Source organism: Protomyctophum bolini (assembly GCF_963924005.1).
Source record: "Protomyctophum bolini genome assembly, chromosome: 1".
In the NCBI taxonomy this organism is placed as follows: Eukaryota; Metazoa; Chordata; class Actinopteri; order Myctophiformes; family Myctophidae; genus Protomyctophum; species Protomyctophum bolini.
The window spans coordinates 52039077-52059480 of record NC_137862.1 but is presented as its reverse complement, the minus strand read 5'-3'; the positions used below and the strand labels follow the sequence as shown (position 1 = coordinate 52059480).

General features: G+C 42.4%; 1 protein-coding gene across 2 annotated transcripts; it reads right to left on the bottom strand.

The window, feature by feature from the left end:
• Positions 1-243: 243 nt before the first annotated feature.
• traf6 (TNF receptor-associated factor 6) lies at positions 244-13902 on the bottom strand. 2 transcript variants are annotated; one of them, XM_080764491.1, is made up of 8 exons: positions 13851-13902; positions 10294-10655; positions 8350-8500; positions 6721-6879; positions 6202-6273; positions 6013-6090; positions 4310-4681; positions 244-2763 (listed from the first exon to the last, which is right to left on the bottom strand). In XM_080764491.1, the coding sequence occupies exons 2-8, from the start codon at positions 10653-10655 to the stop codon at positions 2125-2127; spliced, it is 1833 nt and encodes a 610-aa protein (XP_080620617.1). In that variant the 5' UTR covers positions 13851-13902; the 3' UTR covers positions 244-2124. The 2 variants fall into 2 exon arrangements, with proteins under 2 accessions (XP_080620617.1, XP_080620618.1); XM_080764492.1 differs by lacking the exon at positions 13851-13902 and adding an exon at positions 13422-13556.
• Positions 13903-20404: the final 6502 nt, after the last annotated feature.

Below are 20404 nucleotides of genomic sequence, written 5' to 3'. Positions count from 1 at the left end.
GTCAACGTTACAGTAATACGTGACGTTATAACATACTCCATGGAATGTGTCAACGTTACAGTAATACGTGACGTTATAACATACTTTATGGAATGTGTCAACGTTACAGTAATACGCGACGTTATAACATACTTCATGGAATGTGTCAACGTTACAGTAATACGCGACGTTATAACATACTTCATGGAATGTGTCAACGTTACAGTAATACGTGACGTTATAACATACTTCATGGAATGTGTCAACGTTACAGTAATACGTGACGTTATAACATACTTCATGGAATGTGTCAACGTTACAGTAATACGTGACGTTATAACATACTTCATGGAATGTGTCAACGTTACAGTAATACGTGACGTTATAACATACTTCATGGAATGTGTCAACGTTACAGTAATACGTGACGTTATACATACTTCATGGAATGTGTCAACGTTACAGCAAACGGCAGTACATCCGTCGGGTGAATACAGTATGTCTATAAAACTGTTACTTTTCAGGTTCAAAAGTAGCAGATCTACAAGCTCAGAACTGCTACTTTTCATACTTTTGTGTACACTGTGCTGTAGTATGATTAACCCAAGCAAAGATTTGAGTTAAAAACATTCGCTCTGAAAGAATATATTCAAAGATTTGAGGCACATTCTATAACGATTTTCCAAAAACAAAGTAACACAAAAAGTTTGAATATGAAGAAAATAAGTTTCTGCCCGACCATTTGAAATCTGTTTGCTCATTATCACATCAGATGCTCAGCTCCACCCTGTAAATCACTTTTACACCCAACGGCAACCCCTGAATTACATTGTCACTTTATAGCACCTTACATTTATGTCATATTACGGTATAGGTAAATGTGTAACTCTTTCAGCATAAGCATTTTCACGAGGAAAACGTGAGAGAATACCAGACCGATTGAATATATAAATGTTATACTTGACCTTTAACCACTAAACTAAAGCCCAGCATCACTAAACATTCGCCCCAAGAAATTTGGTGTACAGTGCAAGTCCTCAAGTCCTTTTTTTTTTTAAGGCTCTAACGTGGTTAACTGAAGTGATGACAACTCATTTCAATCTCCAGAGATGATGCATTTTAAACCTGCGATAACTTTATTTTTTTATAGCAATTCCCCCCAATCCGAACACATTTCGTGAATCCAAAACAAAACACACAACTCACCCCCCTTTCCGACTTCCCACTTTAAATAATCTTATGATTTGTACATTGTCATTTCAACTTCCTTCACCTTAACCTCTTTAAAAAAAAACAGCATCCATATTGTTGGGAAGGCTTTCTCAGAAAACAGTCGATCATCGGGGGTATTTCCAGCGAAAGCCTTCCTCAACGCACAATAACAGAAAACACACTAGCACGGCGAGCCCTGAGGGACTCCGCTCAACCCCTCTAGGGTTCTTTAACCCATTTTGGGGCGGGGAACCCCTTTTGGTGTTTTTTAAACATTATGTTATAATTTAGCTATTGAAAAATAACAGATCTACAAGCTCATCAATAGCAGATCTACAAGCTCACCCCACCGAGTGGCGCGCTATGAGCTTGTAGGTCCGCTATTATTATTTTTTATCGTGAAAATATTTATTTCAGAAAACTGGAGGATTTTAGAAGATTTCTTTTACAATTTTGAGGTCAGGCCTAAATGGGTTAAAGGAGAATTCCATGCTAGAAGGCTTTCTTACCTTTCTTTGTAGTTGTTACGTCCCCATCAAAGAGGTCCAGGTGTTTTTTTGTGCAAAAACTCCTATTGGCAATTTCCCCCTACCATAAGCCCTCAATGAATTTCATTGAATTGAATGGGGATATGGGGTGTTGTGCTAATTCGCTTATTTCCATCGAAATAAGTAGTAAAGTGTGCCGCTTGGGATATTATTTACATTATGAAGAGAGGATATATACAAAAAATATATAATTTTGAGCGATGGAAATAAGCAAATTAGCACAACACCCCAAAGCCCCATTCAATTCAATGCAATTCATGTAGGGCTTATGGTAGGGGAAATAGCCAATAAGGAGCTTTTGCACAAAATAACACCTGGACCTCTTTGGTGGGGACGTAACAACTACAAATAAAGGTAAGAAAGCCTTCTAGCATGGAATTCTCCTTTAAGTGGCTAAGACGGACGCTTCGGGTCCTCCTCCGCGGGGCTGCACGGCCGCTCCCTCGCGCCTCAGCGCCGGCCCCGCCCCCGCCGCCGCCACGTCGAAGAAGCGCGGCGTCACCTCGCAGCGCACCAGCAGCGTGTCGTCCTTGACAAAGGGCCGCGTGTGCAGCTGCTGCAGGTGCAGGAAGGTGACGTAGCCGAAGCCCTTGGGGTTGCGCATGATGACGGGCTTCTGGAAGGCCTGCAGGTCCGGCTTGGTCTCCATCACCTCCGTGTGATGCTGGCCCTCGGGCCCCTGGTCCAGCACGGCCAGCCGGATGGTGCCCTGGAAGGGCCACGTCAGCGCGCCGTCGAACGCGCCCTGCATGGTGTGCACGAACAGCGAGATGTAGTTGGAGCAGCGCGGCGCGCTCGGCGACTGCAGGTGCAGGCGCAGGCAGAGCTTGTAGCCCGGGCGGCCCGTGTAGAAGCCCGGGCTGTGCTCCACCACGGGCAGGCCCGCCTCCTGGCTGCGCAGGTGCGCGGCGAAGCCCCGGAGGCGCCAGACGAAGACGCCCTGGTGGCACTGCTGGGCCTCCAGGTCGCGCACCGTCTCCTCCAGCGTGGCCACGCGGCGCTTCAGCTCCGCCAGCTGGCCGGCCTGCGTGGGGGGGGAGGGGGGGAGGGAGGGAGACGTGCGGTTACGGTCATCTGGAAGTTTTTCACATGTAGCCTATATGTACTAGGGCAGGGGTGTCAAACTCATTTCGGGGCAAAGGGCCACATTGCGTGAAAGGTGACTTGATGAGGGCCAAAAAAATAAAATGGGTACTAAGTTAAACAACTAGTAAACTAGGCAACTAGTAAACCGAACCCAAGAATTTAGCAATATTACACGAGAGGGTGTGGTTTAACGTGATTATTGCCACGACAGTGATGCGGTAAGGAACGAGACGTAGTAGAGTTCCGCAATAATCACGTTAAATAATAATCACGTTAACAATCACGTTAACAATAATCACGTTAAAACCACACCCTCAAATGTAATATTGCTTAATTCTTGGGTTCGGTTTACTAGGTCCTTAATAGGTCCTCACTAATAATCATTCTTGGGCAATTATACAACAGTTACCCTTAAAACTAAGAAAATCGCTGAAAGAACATTTATTTTATGACAGATGTAGCCACTACGACCACAAATGTCCCAAGAAACTAGCTAGCCTAGGCTGTGGTCCTACCCCCCCCCCCCCCATGAGACTTACAAATCCCAAATGTTTATAAACAAATCCCAAATGTTTATAAACAAATCCCAAAATGTTTATAAACAAATCACAAATGTTTATAAACAAATCACAAATGTTTATAAACAAATCACAAATGTTTATGAACAAATCACAAATGTTTATAAACAAATCCCAAATCCCATGAGACTTGGTCCTACCCCCCCGACCATGAGACTTACTACAGGTCAACTGGAAGTGGTCCTACCCCCCCCATGAGACTTACAAATCCCAAATGTTTATAAACAAATCCCAAATGTTTGTAAACAAATCCCAAATGTTTATAAACAATTCCCAAATGTTTATAAACAAATCACAAATGTTTATAAACAAATCACAAATGTTTATAAACAAATCACAAATGTTTATAAACAAATCACAAATGTTTATAAAAAAAAATACCAAAATGTTTATAAACAAATCCCAAAACCCATGAGACTTGGTCCTACCCCCCCGACCATGAGACTTACTACAGGTCAACTGGTAGTGGTCCTAGCCTAGCCACCGAGTTTGCTGGCGCTCTGGGAAAACAGAGCAGCTGAATTATTTGTTTTGATTAGGGTGTGGAGTAGCTCGTTTGAACCACGGCTAAGAAGGGCCGTTTCAACCAATCAAGATTGCTTCCTCGAAACGACCAGGTTGTTCAACCCATTCTGGGCGGGAACCCATTCTGGTGTTAGCATCATGTCATGCTTTATCTTTTGAAAAATAGCAGATCTACAAGCTCATAGCGCGCCAACCGAGTGGCGCGCTACGAGCTTGTATAGGTCTGCTATTTTTGAAAACTCAGGATTTAGAAAAGACATTTTTATAGAATCTGATCTCGGGTCAAAACGTGTTAAAGAACCACCACTCTTCTGTGCGTTTAGAATCTGGTCTCAGGTCAGAGAATGGGATAATAACAACGTGATTTCAATCATAAAACACCTGCGTCTCCTTCAGGATGATCAGCTCCCGCAGCTGGTGGTCCTGTTTGACCAGCCGTCGGTCCATCTCGCCCAGCCGCTGAGCCTCCTCGCTGGGCTGACCGCCGCCACCGCACACTGCCGCGGCCGCCGCAGTAGCTCCGCCTCCTCCGTGGTCCTCGGGAGGAGAGAGGACGGAGGAGGACGCGGCGGCGGCGGCCGCTGCTGCGCCCCCCGGAGGCCACAGAGAGGACTGCTGGTGGTGGTGGTGGTGGTGGGAGAGGCTGGCGCTGTTGTTGTTGAGGCCGAGGCTGCTGCGGACGAACTCGGCCATGCAGCGCATGTGCATCTGCGTGAACTCCTGCATGTGCTGAGCCAGGTCGTGGCGCTGCATCTGTAAAAAAGTCGTTTTTGTTTTTTTTGTGCAGCACATTTTCCCATTTTTAGTTTCAAGTCATAATCACTTTAAGTCATATTTTAGTCACCTGGAATGTTTTAACTCATCCATCGCTTTTAAGAAGTGCCAAAAAGTCCCTAAGCGCCAGTCTCTATACATTTTTTTATTTAATTTTAATTTTAATTTTTTTTTTTTGGTCCCATGTTATACCCGTCTGAAAAAAACGATAAAGTCGTCGTTGGCGCTGCTGGAGTTGCTGAAAAATCAGTCAATTCAGTCATTGGCAGACATTGAGTTAAGTGTTTAGTGTAGTTTTAGTCGACTAAAAATGTCATGAGCCCAGGTCGTGGCGCTGCATCTGTAAAAAGTAGTTTTTTTTTTTTTGTGCAGCACATTTTCCCATTTTTAGTTTCAAGTCATAATCATTTTAAGTGATATTTTAGTCACCTGGAATGTTTTAAATGTAGTTTTAGTCGACTAAAAATGTCATAAGCCAGGTCACGGCGCTGCATCTGTAAAAAGTCGTTTTTTTTTTTTTTTTGTGCAGCACATTTTCCCATTTTTAGTTTCAAGTCATAATCATTTTAAGTCATATTTTAGTCACCTGGAATGTTTTAAGTGTTTAGTGTAGTTTTAGTCGACTAAAATGTCATGAGCCCAGGTCGTGGCGCTGCATCTGTTTTAAAAAGTGGTGTCGTTTTTTGTTTTTTTGTGCAGCAACATTTTCCATTTTTTGTTTCAAGTCATAATCATTTGAAGTCATATTTTAGTCACCTGGAATGTTTTAGTGTTATAGTGTAGTTTTAGTCGACTAAAATATCATGCGCTTTTAGCCGACTAAATGTGCGGTTCATTTAGTCGGCTAAAACGTGTTTCGGCGTATGCCGTGATGCCGTCGTAATGGCTCATTTTTTACGCTTGTTGAAAATAGCCGATCCACGAGCTCACAACGCGTCACACTGCGACGCGTTGTGAGCTTGTAGATCTGTTATTTTCAGCATGCAACCAATTGTAAAATGACGTCCAGGGTCCTGGTCTTGTCTTTCATTTGTTGTCCCCATTCTCAAGCGAGCACGGTTTCGTCCTCGGGTCGAGTACAGAGTGACGTAGAGGGTGCGCTGTGACTGGCCAAGTCGCTGTGATTTCGTCTCAATAGAAGTCATTGGACTGAAGCCCCACGAAGTGAACGCGGTTTGCGTAACTCTGTCTATACTCTATGGCTCTGCCCCAAACTATGTATGTACCCCTAAAGGTGTTGACAATCACTGCTTTAGACGATTTGAGATACAAAAAAGGACAAGCTTTCTCAGCTTTCTCGATCACCTTACCCTTTCCCGACAACCAAACGTGCTGAAAGTGCACGCGATGGGTGCTTTCGGACAGTCCGTGTCGCAGTGAGACTCCATCTGAAACGGAAGCAACGTGAATAGTTTCGTTAATTGAATATTCGATGCAATGAGTGCATTAGTAAGGGTGAGCTACAGACAGTACGGCGTGTCATGGCAGCACTCACTCACCTGGTCTCTGATGAGCTCCATCCCACAGTACTCACACTCCACGCTGGCGAAGGGACACTGCAGCTCGTGGAGCTACGGGAGACAAGACCAGAGAGACACTTCAGGAAGCTGCCCCACAGATTAAAAAAAATGTCTTCTATGTCAGTCGCTCTTCGATAAATAAAAGAAATAGCAGACCCTATACAAGCTCCAGACCTATGAGCTTGTAGATCTGCTATTTTTCAATAGCTAAAATGACGCTAACGCCAAAATGGGTTCCTGCCCAAAATGGGTTAAGGAAGCTGCCACGTTGCTTATCCCATTTAGGCCCGACGTCGAAAAAAAAAAAAAAAAACGTTCGCTCCGAAAGAATATATATTCAAAGATTTGTGCCGAATTTTTACGATTTTTCAAAAATAGCTTGTAGATCTGCTATTTTTTCTAAAGCTAAATTATAACATAATGCTTTAAATAAAACACCAAAAGGGGGTTATATCCCCGCCCCAAAATGGCCGCTAGACTTTTTGGTCAAAAGTTCACCTGTTTGTCCTCGTGGACAAAGGAGGCCAGACACTCCAGGCACGTCGCGGGTCTCCGGAGGCACTGGTGGGTGGCGTGTTCCTCCAGGAGGCTTTTCCTCACGGACTGTTGGCACTGTGGGCAAGGCAGCGTCGCAAACTGGCACTGTGACACGTGCCTCTGGTGACAAAGGAAAGGTACTATGTTTACCCTGCAGGGTAACTGGACTAAGGAAAGGAAAGGTACTATGTTTACCCAGGGTAACTGGACTAAGGAAAGGAAAGGTACTATGTTTACCCAGGGTAACTGGACTAAGGAAAGGAAAGGTACTATGTTTACCCAGGGTAACTGGACTAAGGAAAGGAAAGGTACTATGTTTACCCAGGGTAACTGGACTAAGGAAAGGAAAGGTACTATGTTTACCCAGGGTAACTGGACTAAGGAAAGGAAAGGTACTATGTTTACCCAGGGTAACTGGACTAAGGAAAGGAAAGGTACTATGTTTACCCAGGGTAACTGGACTAAGGAAAGGAAAGGTACTATGTTTACCCAGGGTAACTGGACTAAGGAAAGGAAAGGTACTATGTTTACCCAGGGTAACTGGACTAAGCTCAAGAACTTGTTTACAGCCATGAGGCCCTGCTCATAGAACATTTCATGGTAGGGGTTCAATGCCTCTTCCAAGGGCACTTCAGCGGTGGTCATTTTTAACGTGCCGGTCCGGGGATACGAACTATAGCGACCTTCCGATATCAAGACCGCTCCGCAAACCGTTCGGCCACCGCTGCCTTAAAGGACGCATTTTACGGTTTATTTTTTATTATACACAACTCCTCGTGGTGCACACTAGTCTGCACACGACTAGTGTCATCAAACATTTATACCGTATATATACATTTTTCGAACGATTTATCCCATGATTTTGCAACCCATTTTTTTCACCCAGTGTCAATTATCTAATGTATAACCCTGGGCGCTACACTTCCTCTGCCAACCTGGGGGGGGAGGAGGGGGGGGGGGCAGCGGACTGACCTCATGCTTCCTTCTATGCATGAGGAGTCTAAGCTGCTTCTTTTCATCTGACGGGGGGAATTTCACCGGCCGGACGTAGCGCGTGGAAGGAACATGTTCCTTCCCCTCCATCAGGCGCCCCCAGGGGGAGGCAGTTTCTTGGGACATTTGTGGTCGTAGTGACTATACAGTCAAGTCATTAAAAAAATATGTTTTTTCAGCGATTTTCTTAGTTTTAAGGGTAACTGTTGTATAATTGCAGTATTACACTCGAGGGTGTGGGTTAACGTGATTATTGCCACTTCAGTGATTGTCTTTTTGTGTCCAATGTAGTTATGTTAACAGTTCATAAAGTTAACATAACTATAACTAAATGCATTTGAAATTCAATAAAAAAAGGTTACTGTTCAGGATTCCGATTAAAATAAATAGCAAAACATTATTCAGGTTTTCAATTCAAATACAGCAAAAATAGCCGATCTAGCTTGTAGATCGGCTATTTCTGCTACGACAGTAATATGCACTGTGGCCCCTCTCTGGAGTGAGGGGTGGAAATATATTGGCCCTCGCCATCGTCAAAGTTGCACCAGCCCTTGCCTTACATAATAAGACACAACAACAACAACAGAAAAGTCTTACATCTAGATTTCGGAGCTCCATTTTGTCGGCGCAGCCAGTGTGGGGACAGCGCACGGTGAGCGACAGGATCTCGCGCTTGGCAAAGTTGTCGGGAAACAGCTGCTCCTCCAGAAGCATCTCGTTGTCCACTGGACACTTCTGGCCCGTGTCTCTGCAGCAACATGGAGGAGTTTATTTATAGGTAGAGTTTATTTATTTTGGTCATTATAAACAAATCAATACAGTGCCTGCTTTTTTGAGTGGTGCAACCACTCCTACATCCAGCAATGTCCGTGTACCCGTTTGTTTGTTTGTGTGTGTGTGTGTGTGTGTGTGTGTGTGTGTGTGTGTGTGTGTGTGTGTGTGTGTGTGTGTGTGTGTGTGTGTGTGTATGTAGGTGTATGAGCACGAGTGGTGTGCGCATGCGTGAAATTGGAACGAGAGAAGTATGTGACATGGCTGCCACCTGCTGGACGCAAATCCAACTTCTGACTGCCACGGTCTGTGGGGGTGATTTAGAGGCTGCGCACGCAGCACAGAAACAGGATTGATATCCATAATAAAGCTAATCTGACAAAGCAGAGAGAGAGAGAGAGAGAGAGAGAGAGAGAGAGAGAGGAGGGGGGAGAGAGGGGAGTTGCACCACTCGGTTCACACAGGTGTGATTTTTTTTTGCAAAAGAAACATTGACGAAAAAGGTGTTAGGCTGAAGCCTAAGCTTATAGTGCCTATACCCTTCAGATAAAAGGCTTTCATAGGTATAATAATACAACAAAGTAAACAGAAGGGGAAAAAAACAAGAAAACAAAACAAAAACAAACAAACATAACATAAAACAAAAACAAAGACAGACAGGACAATACAGTTAACAGGAACAAGACAAAAAAGAACAAAAACAACAAAACAAAACGAGAAAACAAAACATCATATCAATGTTCTATAATTATGTATCTACTATTTTTGATCTATACAATTTTTATTTTTATTTATTGTACTACCGTTTTTTTGTTCACAGCAAATGGACAGTGGAGGGAAAAGCATTCAAAATGTTTTACTATAAGAGGACAAGTCCGGGCTAAAAAAAAATCTTCTAAATCCTGAGAGTTTTCTGAAAAACCTTGTGTTTCTATTGTCAGTGGTTCACAAACTATATCATTCGGGTCAAGGAGACCCCAGAATTGTGTGTAATTGGCACCGGAGCCCAATCTCAAAATATGTAGTTCCAGCTCTGAAAGAATATATATATTCAAAGATTTTGCACCACATTTTAACGATTTTTCAAAAAAATAGCAGACCTACAAGTTCGCTATGAGCTTGTAGATCAATTACAGGCCAATTACATAACATTTTTGGGGGTCCTTGACATGAAATATTGAGCAACCACTGATACAGAAACATGAAGTCTTTTCAGAAATTGGTCACGATTAAAGGGACACTTCACCCTTTTTGCAAAAAAATATATGTTAAAGACGTTTAGAAGCTTTAGATCACTTTCCTGGAGGTATTTCTGTGTGTAATATGTGGTTTTAGATATTTTAGATTGTAGCAGTGAGCCTGTTGTCTCTGATGTCATGGACACTGGTCTCACTGCCTTCCTGGACTACAATTCCCATAATTCTTTGGTGCACTGCTCCTCCTTGTGGATAGGGGGGGAGAGCTGTCTTACTGAGACAACATGTAGTCCAGGAAGGAAGTGAGCCCAGTGTCCATGACATCAGAGACAACAGGCTCACTGCTACAATCTAAAATATCTAAAACTAAAACCACATATTACACACATAAATACCCCCAGGAAAGTGTTCTAAAGCTTCTAAACATCATTAACATATATTTTTTTGCAAAAAGGGTGAAGTGTCCCTTTAAACTTCTGGTCTAAAAATGTGCTCAAGTGCAACAACAAAGTCAGGCACTGCAGGCCAGTAAAGGCCAGATCATTATTATTATTATTATTATTATTATTATTACCGGATGGACTTCTCAATGCAATTCTTGCAGAAGCGGTGTCCGCACGGCGTCTGAATGGCGTTCCTCAGCGCCATGAGGCAGATGGGGCACTCGTATTTGCTCTCCAGGGGCGGGTCGAACTCCACGTCGTAGCCCTGCATGGGGGTGGCGGCGGCGGCAGCGGCGGCGGGCGCCCCCTGGAGGAGGCTGGTGGGCGTTGCGGTCCCGGAGCTCTCCGAGGGCTCGCGTTCCTTCTCCATCATGGCCAGAGCACAGCTGGACAGCTCCCCCCCGTCACCACCACAACCACCACCACCACCACCACCACCACACCGGCCATCGTCCTCCAAGCTGGCCTTGTTGTCACTTTCAAAGCAAGACATCTGTAAACAAAGAAATGTGACCAGATTTTGACTGAGAGCTCGGCTCGTGCCATCATCGCGCAAACTCCAGCTTTTCACCAGAGTTAAAGGACCACTTCACCATTTTTTAACCTATCTTCATATAATAGGTCCTCACTAATAATCATGATAAAATGGCACGATTTTTTTCTACTCCGTCTGTGTCTCATAGGAGAGCTGTGGGCAGTTTAGAAACCGTCTTCCAGTGACATCATCATCAGGCAGATTTTCTTTTAAACAAGCTAAAAATATTTAGATTTTCATTATCGTGAGAACGATGGCTTCCATTTGCGCATTGCAACTTTTCAGGACTAGAAAGCCTGCTGTTTTTATTAGCTTGTATTCCCCATCGATGATGTCACTGGAAGACGGTTTCTGAACTGCCCACAGCCCTCCTATGAGACACAGACAGAGTAGAAAAAAATGTCAACATTTTTTCATGATTATTAGTGAGGACCTATTATATGAAGATAGGTTGAAAAGTGGTGAAGTGGTCCTTTAATAGCACTGGCAGGCAGACTCTTCAGTCTTCACATACTAGAGCCAAGGGGGTGGGCAACTGGAAGCCCGCGGGGGCCACATCATGCGGCCCCCACCTTCACTTAATGCGGCCCACGTGTTAATATCAGAAATACTGATTGCAGCTGTTTACAATTCCAAACCCACTTTAATTACTTCATGACTAGTATTAAATGACTAGTACTTAATGACTAGTGTTACAATGTTAGTCTTTTTTGTGTCCAACGTAGTTATGTTAACGGTTCATAAAGTTAACATAACTAGGCCTAAATGCATTTGAAATTCAATAAAAAAGGTTACTTTTCAGGATTCCAATTCAAAAATAGCAAAGATTATTCAGGTTTTCAATTCAAATATAGCAACGCTAGCGACGCTTTTTGAGCTTGTAGATCAGCTATTTAGTAATATGCACTGTGGCCCCCTCTGGAGTGAGTGTGGAAATATATTGGCCCTCTCCATCGTCAAAGTTGCACCACCTCTGTACTAGAGCATGTCTGAAATAAGTGTCAGAGGCTGAAAATCGACATGTAAATATGAAATGAATGCTTAAACATGTAGCTAAGGTGTATAAATGTTAAGAGTCCACAGAAGCCTTTTTTCTCAACTCGCTGTATCTCTGCAAGACGTTACTCTGTATAAGCCATATCTCCAAAACTGGTGTGAGTCAAACTGAACAACCAATATACCGGTATGTCAGCCCTGATGAAGACCGTATAGGTCGAAACACATCGGTTCAATAAAGTTTTCATCCTTTTAACATCAAGTGTGCCCCGGATCTCCGCTTTGTTCTATAGGCTATCGATTTTTACAATTTTTATACCTGCACACCTCCTGAGCACCTTGGTTGCCTCCTTGCCTCAACCAATATGTCAATTTGAAGCTATGCTATGCTATGCTATGCTGCTTTCACATGACAAAAAAAATCCAATGGCAGTCCCTCAGTCAAATTTGGTCACATAATGTCAAAAACTAGTTAAACTAGTTAAACACAACAACTCTGCATTGGTGAGCTCATGACAGAAGCAACGAGACTTTGTTTGCAATCAGTGTTGTTTTAGTCATAGGCCCTTATTTATCAACGCGGTGTACACCCAAAATTGGGTGTACACCGGGTGTACATGCATTGATAAATAAGGGCCATAGTCTCTTGAATAGCTTCCATTTAGTTTTAGTCACATTTTAGTCACCTGGAATGTCTTAGTGTTAAGTCGACTAAACATCATAAGATTTTAGTCCACTAAATCTACAGTTGATTTAGTCGACTACAATGTATTTTGGTGGGCCTTGATGCCCTAGTCGGTGATGACTGATTTTACACTTGCTGAAAATAGCCGATCTACAAGCTCAGCGCGACGCGTTGTGAGCTTGTAGATCAGCTATTTTCACCATGCAACCAAGTGTAAAGTACACTAGTCCCTTCCTAACATTTTAGTCTAGTTTTTATTTGTTGACGAAATTGTCAATATATTTAGTCATCATAGCTTAGTTTAAATTTAGTTTCCATTTGGTTTTCGTCAGTGGAAAAAGGTAGTCGACGAGCATTTTTCGCCTTGGTTTTAGTGGACGAAAACAACACTGCAAGGTAACAAGTTAACTTGGGACCCCCTGGCTGGGACCCCTCCTCCAAGGACCCACGGGGGGTCCCTGGACCACACTTTGAGAACCACTGTTCTAATGTATACTGTATAAAAAGAAAACACAGTTTTCAATTCAATAAACTATAAAGTCTAATAAAGTAGTATTCAATCAATCCAAAAACCCAAGAAGGGCTTGGCAAACGACGAGGTTATTAACTTATTATAGGAGGTACAGGTTTAGACCAAACTAAAGAATATTTTGTTGTCGTTGGATAAGATCTTGTCTACAATTCCATGCTTTTGGCAAACGCTTTCGATCAAAATAACAATTATTCTACATGCTCTAATTGTGTATTACTTCTTGTAAAAGAAAGTAATGCAGATGTGTAACAATAATGTAACTCCAGAGAGGGTAAAATTAAACCATCCATTTGAGTTCATTTTACAGCTCTCAATAGTTAAAAACCTTATAAGGGTTAATTTGGTTTGCAACTCCATCATTTGGCTGGCAGTGCAGGGACCACCTGGAACCCCCCTCAGCGACCACTGGTTGAAAACCACAGGTTTAGACAGTACTTGTAGCCTAGTAAAGTACCTATACTCTACTAGTACCTACAGTTATACATTAATACTAGCTACTGTACTCACCTACCCTCACATCTGTCCAAAGTAGGCTAACACATGAAGGACAGATCAGATGACAGCAATCAGAAGATATCTCATCTCAAATTTAAATGAATTCAGTAAAAACAAAAACAAAACTGATCAGCCGTCAGCCAAAAGGAAGTCACCCTGACTGTACTCCTGTCACTAGTACCGCGTGTGTGTGTGTGTGTGTGTGTGTGTGTGTGCGCGCGCGCGCACTCATGTGAACGACTCATGCGGAACTGTTGTAATACAGTTAGCCTACACACACACACACACACGCTACAGTAAAACACTTCGATCATCATGACAACAAACAACAGTACCATAATGTATCGCGACAGCAGCGACACGCCGACGCGTTTTGGGAAAACGCAGACATTCTAGCAACTACTTTGGTCTATTAAATGTGCATTTATTTATTCATAACATTTACCTTTTTTTGCCTTGGAAAAAAATGCCGTGAAGTTTGTCTGGTGAATTTCCTGGATTTCCACCCTGGCCCCTCCCACAGTAGTTCCGTCAGGGCTGCCAGGTGTTGCAAGGAGAAACAAGCATTCAGGTCTATGAAAACATGCAAATCACTTCTATCTGGAATATTTTTTAAACTAAACAAATATTGTATTTAGGTTTTATTAGGCTATCAATCAACTAGTTAAGGACTGTAGGTCTATAAATGTCTTGATTAATTGAAAATGAATGGTGAGCAGATTTTGAAATGTACCCATTCTACAAACGTAATACAATTGTCAATCAATCAATCAATCAATCAATCAATCAATATGTATGGTGTAGCCACATCTGAAAAGGTTTTCTGCCAGGAGGGACCCCCCGGAAGAATTGTGTAAAATAATAAAGAATAATGTTAAACAAATGTCCAACCATTTTCGACATTTTTGACACATAAATTAATCCCTATACTTTTTCTGGGTGGGAACCCTTGTTTATTTTTAACTCTATGAAACTAAAAGACAAATCGAGGTCACTAGACCTCGATTTGTAGGTATTTCTATTTTGCATCATGTATATTTAATATTTGTATGTCTTTAAATTCCTCAATGAATTGAAAATCGATGACCCTGTTGATGTAAACACATCTTAGTGCTTTTCATGGTTTTATCCTTGTAGCAAACTGTTAATTAAATACATTTCAATCAATCAAAAATCCCCTGTTTGTGTCTCACCCCTCGACTTTACAGGATCGAACTCAAGCCCAAAGTTACTTATAATAAGCAGACATGGCAACAGGTCTCAACCATAGACTGTAAGGTCTCAACACGATCGTCAAGCTGCTCCTACGTGCGTGTGGGTGTGACTCTAGGTGACTTCCTGTAGGAGGACGTCACGTCAAACATGAGAACGAACCGAACGAACCATAGACTGTAGGAACGAACGCACATCAAAAGCGCAGAGTACACGTAATACAAAAACAATACAAAATCATGAATTATAATAATTATTGTTCATGAAATAATGCAAATAAGCAATGCTTCTGTTTTGTTAGTCAAATTACTCTTATTTTGAAACCAATTTACCGGAAGTCTAACCGTTAACACTGCAATTGACTAGAGTTATTGTTTTTTAATTGACGGAACTGTCAAAACTGTCCACGAAACTTGGCTTAGAGATTAAACCGGGATTTAACAGATATCCTGGTTTAATATAATCCTGGATCAGCGATTAACCAGTTTCATGAAAGATGGTTAATCTTGCCAGATTAATTTAACCAGTTAACCTATATGTTGAGTTGAGGCTTGATTCGGTTTCATGAAACCGCCAGCTTCCACCATGTCAGGATTGCCTGTTTATGCATTCAATTGATGCCAACTATCAGGCTGCTATCTGGAGACGGTCTCTTCAAACCCAGCCATATGTACCAAGCCCTGTGGACCATGGGTGGACCACAAATGATGAAGGGCAGCTGGAAATGCAGTGGATGCGTGGTTCCCCAGCACCAGATGCTGTCTTGCAGTTGCTATCCTGCAAGTGTGTGAGGTCATGCAAACTACCTGAGTGCACATGTCTCAAGAATGGGCTGAAATGCACAAACCTGTGTAAATTACAAACCTGTGCCAACCAATGCAGTGAGGAGGAGACCCCTGCACAGCTGACAGACTCAGATACTGATGATGATTTAAAAAAAATCTGAAGTAGGCCTACCCTGTTTGTACCCTAAACATAGGGACATATACATAAAGATGGACATAAGGAGGGACGGACATTGGTGTTCCTTGGAGTGGTTGCACCACTCAAAAAAAGAAAGAAAAAGGTAAAATATGCACAACTGTTTCCTTTCCTTTAAAGTAATGATAACAAGGGGCTAGGTAATTGAACCTCTGTGACTCAGTGATGTTTTGTGACATTGTAACATATTTCTGTTATAGCTGATACTGTATGTCACCTGTGTTGTGTTGGTTTGTGCTGATGTCATAACTAGGATTGCCTTTTTACGGTCTACTTTACACAGGGTGATTGTATAGAGTGTATACATCTGTATACTTTATTTTATTTTGTTGACTGTGTTGGCTCCTTGCTCTGCAGCAGATTATTTTACATTATTTTTGTATCATATTAAAGTTGTCTTGTGCTGCTATTCGTCTGAAATTACTATACTACTTCTATGTCCTGTATCTGTATCCCTGTGGGATCAATGAAGGTATCTATCTATCTATCTATCTATCTATCTATCTATCTATCTATCTAACTCTAAAACCAATTGAATAAGGTATTGAGAAGAAAAATATAATTTGTCAAAAAGGTTCCTTAATTAGACAATATACATTGCAATTATTTAGTACTTAAGGGTTTATTACAAGTATCTGTGGCTGGCTAATAGTTCAACACACCCAAAGGAGATGATATAATGAAAGAAGATGATTTCCAGGGAAGGCACTTTTTAGTTTTTTGAATATACAATTTTCACAGATTTGAGGTATAGTGCAGAATTTTGGCTACAGAAAGAGTCATTTTCAAGATAGAAAGGTCATCTTGGGCTTAAATTGAAGCTTAGGGATATGGGAAGTTTTCTATATACAAGTGAGGCAGTGATATTCACCGTAATGTGCTGGAAAATAACCATCTTTGTTGTTATTTGTTAAGCGGACAGTATATTTCTTTATGTTTCTGTGGATGATGCAGGTCATATTTAACAATACAATGCAGCGGCGGAGCTACCGGGGGGGTGAGGGGGGTGGTCACACCCCGGCCCGGACCTCCGGGGGGCCCGGGCTGTCAGATGATCGATTGACGATTTTTTTTTACACAGTCACTCACGACTGATAAAACCAGCGGGCCCCCACGAATCCCGCAATTAACCAGATACAGAGCTTATATAGCCTATAATAGCCTACACTTTAGCAAAATATCATGTCTGATGAGATTGTACTGCGCTCGACTGTACAAGCACCGTGGAGTCTGTCTCACACTCTCTCCAACAGACATCCCAGCCACGCTCCAAAAGTGCAAGTCTCTCTCTGACGCCCTGTGGAAGTCCCTTCCGCAGCCCTCTGGTGATATTCTCACTCCCGTGCGCGGGTTTTCAAATCCCAGCAAATAAACAAAACCACGTAACTACTCACCAACACAAAGCCTGCTAGACCTTGTTAAAAGTCTATTTTCGTATCTGGGAAGCGTCTCAGGTCCCCAGCTTCTCTAAAATACACTTTGTGCCATCTTAATAACGCAATGTACCCTGCATTTTACCGGGCAGTCATTTCTTCTACTATGGCATTTTCGGGTTTTGCCTGCGCCGATCTGGTTGGATTAATTTTATTTAATGATTAAAATAGTGTATTTTATAGAGAAGCTGGGGACCTGAGACGCTTCCCAGCTACGATAATAGACTTTTACCAAGGTAAAAGGCTTTGTTTCGGTCGTCACAGGGCGTCAGAGAGAGACTCGCTGTATAAGCGGTCCAGGGCTACTACAAAAGTGGCAGCACCTGTCACTCATTAGTAGGCTAATCACTCTGTGAGAATTTAGGAGTGCATATGTAATGTGTGGACTTCCTTTTCTCCACAACGGACTGTTTCGATTCTAAACCCCTTCTTGTTGCTTTTCCCTGTGTGCGATCACTCAGCAATAAGGTGAAACAGAACACAAAGATGAGTAGTAGCCTATTTATTTTTTAACACGCAGCACCTCTCTCGTCTCTCTCTCTACGTCTCTCTCTCTCTCTCTCTCTCTCTCTCTCTCTCTACGTCTCTCTCTCTCTCTCTCTCTCTCTCTCTCTCTCTCTCTCTACGTCTCTCTCTCTCTACGTCTCTCTCTCTCTCTCTCTCTCTCTCTCTCGTGTGTGCATTGCTGCGCAATGTCACAGACACAGACGCGATCAACCAAATATAACACTTTCCCTCTATCTGTGACTGTGATCAGCTCAGCAGCAACTGTTAACGTAATTATTTTTCCTTCCGTTCGGGGGGGGGGGGGGGGGGGGGGGTGCAGTTGGGAGTCCTGTTCGGTGAGGCCCGGTCGTGCTGTCTCACCCCCCGGCCCGGCCCAATGTTGTTCCGCCACTGATACAATGGTAGCATGCCCCAAAATACTATTCTGCTACTTACCCCTATGTGTCAAGATACTACATGACAAATTTTAGACTACCAAGTCGATTTTTGTAATTTTAGTGAATTAATGTATGCCTTTACACAATTTTGCCAGAGCCATATACCAAAAAGGGGGGTTTGAGGTGATAACCACTAAAAAGGTCTATCATATCAAAACCTAATCTAGGGATGTATAGGAATAAAAAAATCACAACTAAACTTTGCCGCCTTTTCGGTACCGATATCTCGTCCGGCCCAAGGACTATATGTTTGACCAGAATGGTAACCTTCATTGGTAACACTTTTGATTTCTAGTTTTTAACCTTTGAACCTTTTAACTAGTTTTCTAATACAATTGTTTTTACTTCTGTTCTGTAATATATTATAAATCGTATATTATTATTATTAGTATTACATGTGAAGTAAGGAAGGACATTCCTTTCCAACATGGCTGCTGTGCATGGAGCTTATTGACATCAAGCGGACGTCAAAGTTATTTCCACAGAGTCGGCACACGTTGGTTTTTTTCTTAGACGGTGTGGTGGGTTCTTCAGCCATTCTCCTCATTTTCCTCACATAGCCTCGTTTGAAGTTCCACTGGTAATGGTTTCCTCACGGTGTTATTTTGAGGGGTGCACAGACGAAATGAAAGCCTGGGTATCGAGGCTAGCTTGGAGGTGTCTGTCCCTTACCAACCATTCCGCTTCTGAGTTAATTCTAGCTACTGTAGGTGCTGCTCCCATACACCCAAAAGAGGGTGCAGCGGGACTAAAACCTGTTTGTCGAAACTGTGCTGGAGAGAATCGGGTAGAGCCATGATGTGTCACATCACAGCTACAACAGAAAAAATCAGCTACTGTATCGCCACTAGTAGCCAATCAGGTAGGTAGCCACCGAGGACATCCATGGTGACAAACTCAGCCACTAGCTGTCACCACTACCAAAAACACAATCGCCACAAGATTCACCTTGGGATTCAGACGTGGAGGACAGTGCCCCAAATCAACCTATCGACTGCTGCTACAAAATGGATGAGGTACGTACTGGTCTGTTTAATCAATTATAGCCAGGGTTACAGGAAAAACAGGACCACATGCCTTTTTGGACGCTTTTATCACGAGCCTACTGGCTGCGATTAGGATACGGAGACGTCCGACATGGCGTTGGGTGTGTTGTCTGACTAAATCTATAACGCTAACCCTAACCTCGGTTTTAGCCGGTGATTTAGGTCCCCCAAACCTCATATCAGTTTTAACCGGCCACATAAGTCCCCTAACAACCTCATGAGTTTTAACGAGCCAGGTAAAGTCCCCAAACCTCATATCAGTTTTAACCGGCCACATAAGTCAGTTTCACTTCCGTGTTCGCAGCCAGTATAGGCTCCCAGTAGCCTATACAAGTAGGTTGATAAGATCGTCTCGATAAGTAACCTACTGATGATTCTCGGTTGATATTGATAACATTTGAAGCGGGTGGACTTTTACCCTGTTCATGTGTGTCTTTCCCAATCCAGGAAGCAAGGATTGCGGGTGCAGGAATAATTGACAGAACTATTTGGACTGATAATTTGGACCGCTTTGACTCTTGGCTAACTCAAAACAAACGGGTAGGCCTATACACCCACACTCCCACAACACCTTCCTTTCTTCCTAAAACTCATGCTATAATTTGACGTCTGAGATTTGAAATATGCATTGCTAGAGTGTGCATGGTCTAGGCTGGGCAAGAACTACTGTCTTAACTGGTGGTTGAAAGTAACTAAGTACATTTACTTAAGTTCTGGTTGTGAGGTATTTGTACTTTTTAATTTTTTTACGTTATTCCAAATTCCAATATGTTGACTTCTACTCCACTACATCTCAGATCCAAATATTGTACTTTTACACCACTACATTTTTTTGAAAACTTTGGTTACTATATAGTCACTTTGTGGATTATGATTATTATTACAAAACATATAACCACTTCAGCCGTATACACATTGCTGTTGTACCATGCAGTTTCTCAGCCCTTTATATATATATATAGTGATAATAGATATATATTTATACATCTGATATTATCAAAAGATTTATTGAAAACTTGAAATGGGACTATATAAAGAGTACTTTCAACTTTTTGTACTTTAAAAGTAAAAATTTATACCATCATTTTTGTACTTTTGTACTAAATTCGATATTGCAGTATTGATACTTTTACTTAAGTAAAATATTTTTGTACCTTTCCCACCATCAGAGGTTCTTTACCAGGCTTGGTAAATAAAGTAATAAAGTAAATGTCAGGGGTGTAATGGTTATGCATGGTTAGGGCCCGGGCTACAGTAGCCATGGTTCACGTACTTCACGAGCGTCATGGCTTAACTTCCGCCCGTTTTACGCGATCGCTACATTTACATTGGAATCTGAATGTTTATGTACACGTTTACAAATAGACCTCGCCACATGTGCCA

Excerpts from the sequence above, each read along its gene's own strand:
- traf6 (XM_080764491.1), bottom strand. The coding sequence starts at position 10,655 with ATGTCTTGCTTTGAAAGTGACAACAAGGCCAGCTTGGAGGACGATGGC. Across the intron at positions 4,682-6,012 it reads CGTTTGGTTGTCGGGAAAGG|ATGCAGCGCCACGACCTGGC; the intron begins GTAAGGTGATCG and ends ACTTTTTTACAG. Across the intron at positions 2,764-4,309 it reads TCATCCTGAAGGAGACGCAG|GCCGGCCAGCTGGCGGAGCT; the intron begins GTGTTTTATGAT and ends CCCCCCACGCAG.